This window comes from Penaeus chinensis, unplaced genomic scaffold, assembly GCF_019202785.1.
Source record: "Penaeus chinensis breed Huanghai No. 1 unplaced genomic scaffold, ASM1920278v2 CTG_7071, whole genome shotgun sequence".
Taxonomy (NCBI): domain Eukaryota; kingdom Metazoa; phylum Arthropoda; class Malacostraca; order Decapoda; family Penaeidae; genus Penaeus; species Penaeus chinensis.
The window spans coordinates 3,480-8,323 of record NW_025918550.1 but is presented as its reverse complement, the minus strand read 5'-3'; the positions used below and the strand labels follow the sequence as shown (position 1 = coordinate 8,323).

Here is a 4,844-nt window from a genome sequence, read left to right as displayed (position 1 = left end):
TTACATTTTTATTTCGATAGTAATAGATATAAATAAATTATATATTTGGATTTATTTAACAATATTTTCTTTATATTTTTTTTTTCGATAGTAAATTATTTTATTTCGATATTAATAATCTAAGATTTATTTTTGGTGTTTTTCTATATAGTGTATATATATATATAAAATTTTAAATAGTAAAAATATTCGTATTTCAATGATTCATTTCATTTGATCAATAAAAACAAAACGCAAAAAAAAATAAAACCAAAAATTAAATTCAAAATTTTTATCCACTATGCAAACTCAAAAAAATTCCTCTCCCTAACTCCTAGAGGAAAACTTTCACGATTAAAGAAATACAAATTCCCAGGGCGCCTAACCTAAATATTTTATTTCCATTTTTAAAAAAAATTACCACAGTGCCTAACCTAATTATTTTATTTCCAATTTTTTAGTGCCAACCTAAAAAATTTTTTTAGGGGCCTATCCTAATTATTTTTTTTTCCCCATTTTTTTTTAGTGCCTAACCTATATATTTTATTTCCATTTTTTTTTAGTGCCTAACCTAAATATTTTATTTCCATTTTTTTTAGGTGCCTAACCTAAATATTTTAATTTCCATTTTTTTTTAGTGCCTAACCTAAATATTTTATTTTCCTTTTTTAATAATATACAATTACGAAATTCAGGTAGTGTAATATATTATAGTGAGTGAGCATAATCATGTGAGATTTTCTCCAAATTCGGTGTATTTTCACACTTATTTTTCGAAATAACTAAATATTTCACTAAGTTTAGCATAATGGATATAGTAACTGAGGTTATGGTTAACCTAAACGAATTTTTTTATTTTTTTTTTTTCCCAAAAATAGCTTTAATAGCACTAAATATTTTATATATGATATAAATATATATAAATATATTATAATATATAACATTAATATGAAAGCTCCTTGTATTATTTCTGAATTTCGACTTTAATTTTTTTTTTTTCGGTTTTTTCATTTTTTTTTTTTTTTTTTGGGTTTTTTTTAATTTTTTTTAGCCCCGATCCAACAAAAAATTAATGATCATTATAAAAATAAAATATTAAAATTTCCCTAATTCATATGGGAGTTTTCGGCACTTAATTTTTTTTTTCTAGGGGATTTGATTGTAACTTAATATTCATCATAATCGGTGAAATTTTCCAGAAAGAAATATCTAAATCGGTATAATGTAATTTTTTTCTTCTAGGGGGTTTGATTGTAACTTAATATTCATCTTAATCGGTGAAATTTTTCAGAAAGAAATACAAAAAATTCGGTAAAATGTTTATGTTTTTAATGTTTTTAAAAGAACAAATAATTTCTAATATATAAAAAAAAAAGAAGTTGCCTATTATGAATTATTTGTCTAATAACAAAATTTCTGTGTAATTTAGCCTGTAAATGGGAAATTATATTATTATGTTATTTAAATATGCTTTTTATTATTAGTTAATAATTAACAATATATATTCACATAATCATAAATTTTAAAAATAAAATATATATATATATAATAAGTTTACAATATATGATTAAATTTAATATAGTAAATATTTTTTTCGGTAATTCTATTATATGCTATTTTCATATTAATTAACATATTTGTAATATATGTTTTTTTCATATATAGTGACATGATTTTGGTAATTCTATTATATGCTTTTTTATTATTATTCTTTTCTAATATGTTTTTTTCGTTAATTTTAATAGTAACAATACATATATCCAATATTTTACAATCAACCATACCCTAACAAATGTAACCAACCAGTCCCAAATTTTAATAGTATTCTAATAGTTTCAGAATATATAATATCTTTTTTTACTTTCAGGATGTAGCATAGGAAAATTAATAGCAAATCCATTAATACCAAGAAGAGACACAATACCAACTACTAGTAAAGATGACATGTTATAGGACCAATATCAATTCCTGGAAATATACCCTCTAATTATATATTGGTTAATCAGTCACCATCAAATGATTTTTCTGATTAAAATATTGGTTAATCAGATACCTTCAAATCATCAATGATTCATTATCATCAAGTGATTCATTATCATCAAGTGATTCATCTGACACCAAAAGTATTTGTCAATAAAACAGTCTATAGATTCAGTAAACCATCATTAGATCCAATGTCATTGTCCCAAATTTTAAAACATTGACACCTATTTAAATAAGTTGACCTCATCAATATTACAAGCTTGTTCTTCTGATCGTTTGGATAACCCCCAACAAGAACAAAGAATTCATCAGTCACTAAACCGCCGTATATCCTGCACCATCAAAGCAAAGATTATTAAAGATGTGTCGAAGATAAAGTCGATATCAACATCAAAAATCAACTCACTCCTGATGAACAAATAGATATAGGACATATCTTAGTAGAAATATTACAAAATAAGATATCCATGCTTTCAGATATTGAATCACAATCAGCCTAAGAAACTCCCACTAAATCAACAACCACAGCAAGTAATACCATTGAATCAGCAAGTACAACAAATATCTCAACAACTACACTTACAATATCAAGCATCATCACAATTATTAGAACAACAACCATCACAACAACAACAAGCATCATATAGACCAACAAATACCACAAGTATATCGACAAGCACCACAACAACAAGTACCACAAGTGTACCACAAGGCATTACAACGACAAACAACAACAAGTACCACACATTGTACATACAAGTACCAACGACGACAACAGCAAGTATCACAAAGTATACCCACCAAGTACCTCAACAACAACAAGCATCCCTAAAAACAACATATAGTCAATACCAAGAAATATAAAGTGATCAACAATCACAAGTACCGATACTAAATCAACAAGTACTGCATAGTACCAACAACAACAACAAAGCTATTACATTACCACGTAGTGCAACAGCAAGCACCGCCACAACAACAAATACTACAAATGCACCAGCAAGCACCACCACAACAACAAGTGCTACAAGTACCACAACAAAACAACAACAAGTACTACAACAAATGTCACGAGTGCAACAGCAAGCACCACCACAACAACAATACTACAATTACCACAACACAACAAGTACTACAACAAATGTCACGAGTGCAACAGCAAGCACCACCCACAACAACAATTACTACAATACCACAACAACAAGTACTACAACAAATGTCACGGTGCAACAGCAAGCACCACCGACAACAACATATACAATGACACAAACAACAAGTACTACAACAATGTCACGAGTGAAACAGCAAGCACCGAACAACACACAAAGTACAAACAAATGCACCAGCAAGCACCACCACAACAACAGTGCTACAATACCCACAACAACAAGTACTACAACAAATGTCACGAGTGCAACAGCAAGCACCACCACGAACAAACAAATACTACAAACACACAACAAACACTATCATTATCACGAGTGCACACAAGCACCACAAGATCACAAGACACAGCACGCAGCTACCACACTACACACAACAGACAAGTACACCAAACCACAGCAACAGGTACGCACAAAAAAAAAAAAATATCACGAGTGCAACAGCAAGCACCACCACCACAGCAAAAGGTACCACAAAAACAAAAATATCACGATGCAACAGCAAGCACCACCACCACAGCAACGGTACCACAAAAAAACAATATCAGAGTAAACACAAGCACCCACAAAAAGGTACCACAACAACAACAAGTATCACGAGTGAAACAGAAAAGCACCACCACCACAACAACAGGTACCACAACAACAACAGGTATTAACATTATCACGAGTGCAACAGCAAGCACCACCAACCCATCAAAAAGTACTACAAGTACCCAACAACAAACAGGTACCAACAACCAAGTATCACGATTTGCAACAGCAAGCACCACCACAAAACCCAAAGTACAACAACAACAACAAAATTCACGGAGTGCAACGCAAGCACCACAAAAAAAATACTACAAGTACCACAAATGAAACAGCAAACACAATACCAAATATACCACTACAAAAAATCACAGAAGCTACAACATCGCAACAAGTGCACCAACCATAACCCCAAAAATAACCAAAAGGCAAAAAAAAAAATTTAAAAAAAAACAAAAATATTCAAGACCAATAATTCAAACCAAGTAAAATTCATGAACCCGTAATTTAGCCAGTAATTTTAAGACCAAGAATAACCAAATATCAGAACCAATATTCAAGACCAAGAAATTCACAATAATCAGAACCAAAAATTCAAGACCAAGATAATTCAAGACCAAAGTATCAGACCAAGTAAATACAAGACCAAGTAATTCAAGACCAAGTAATTCAGAACCAAGTAATTCAAACCAGTAATTCAGAACCAAGAAATCAGAACCAAAAATTCAGAACCAGGATCAAACTATCAGATCAAGTAACTCTGAACCAAGAAATACAGGATCAAAAATTCAGAAACCAAGAAACAGCACAACTACCATCACTATTGATCAACAACAAATTACCCCAACTATGCAAACTGAGCAACAACACAATCAGAACAACACCCCTCAACTCAACAACAATCCTCATTAATAACATATATTATTGATGAAAATCCACAGGATGAAATGCCACAGGATAATGTCACAGGAACAGGATTTATTTAGTTTTATAAATAATAGTTTTAAAAGTTATGTACCAGCTTATCATAAACCATATGGGGAGAAAAAAACAGGTTTCTCATCTTTTAAAAAACGATCATCCAACTCAATAAATGTCACTCCTCAAAAAAAAAAAAAAAAATTCATATGATAGTGGTGATAATATTGAAAAAAAAAAAATTATAATAGTGGTGATAATATTTAGAAA

The 4,844-nt window shown here is 30.0% G+C and overlaps 1 protein-coding gene across 1 annotated transcript; it reads left to right on the top strand.

Moving 5' to 3' along the window:
- Positions 1-2,439: 2,439 nt before the first annotated feature.
- Positions 2,440-2,826, top strand: LOC125024852 (nuclear transcription factor Y subunit beta-like; the record flags this gene model as incomplete). Its single annotated transcript, XM_047612626.1, has 1 exon — positions 2,440-2,826. A coding segment is annotated over one exon (387 nt), but the record flags the coding sequence as incomplete, so codon positions are not given.
- Between the last annotated feature and the right edge of the window lie 2,018 nt (positions 2,827-4,844).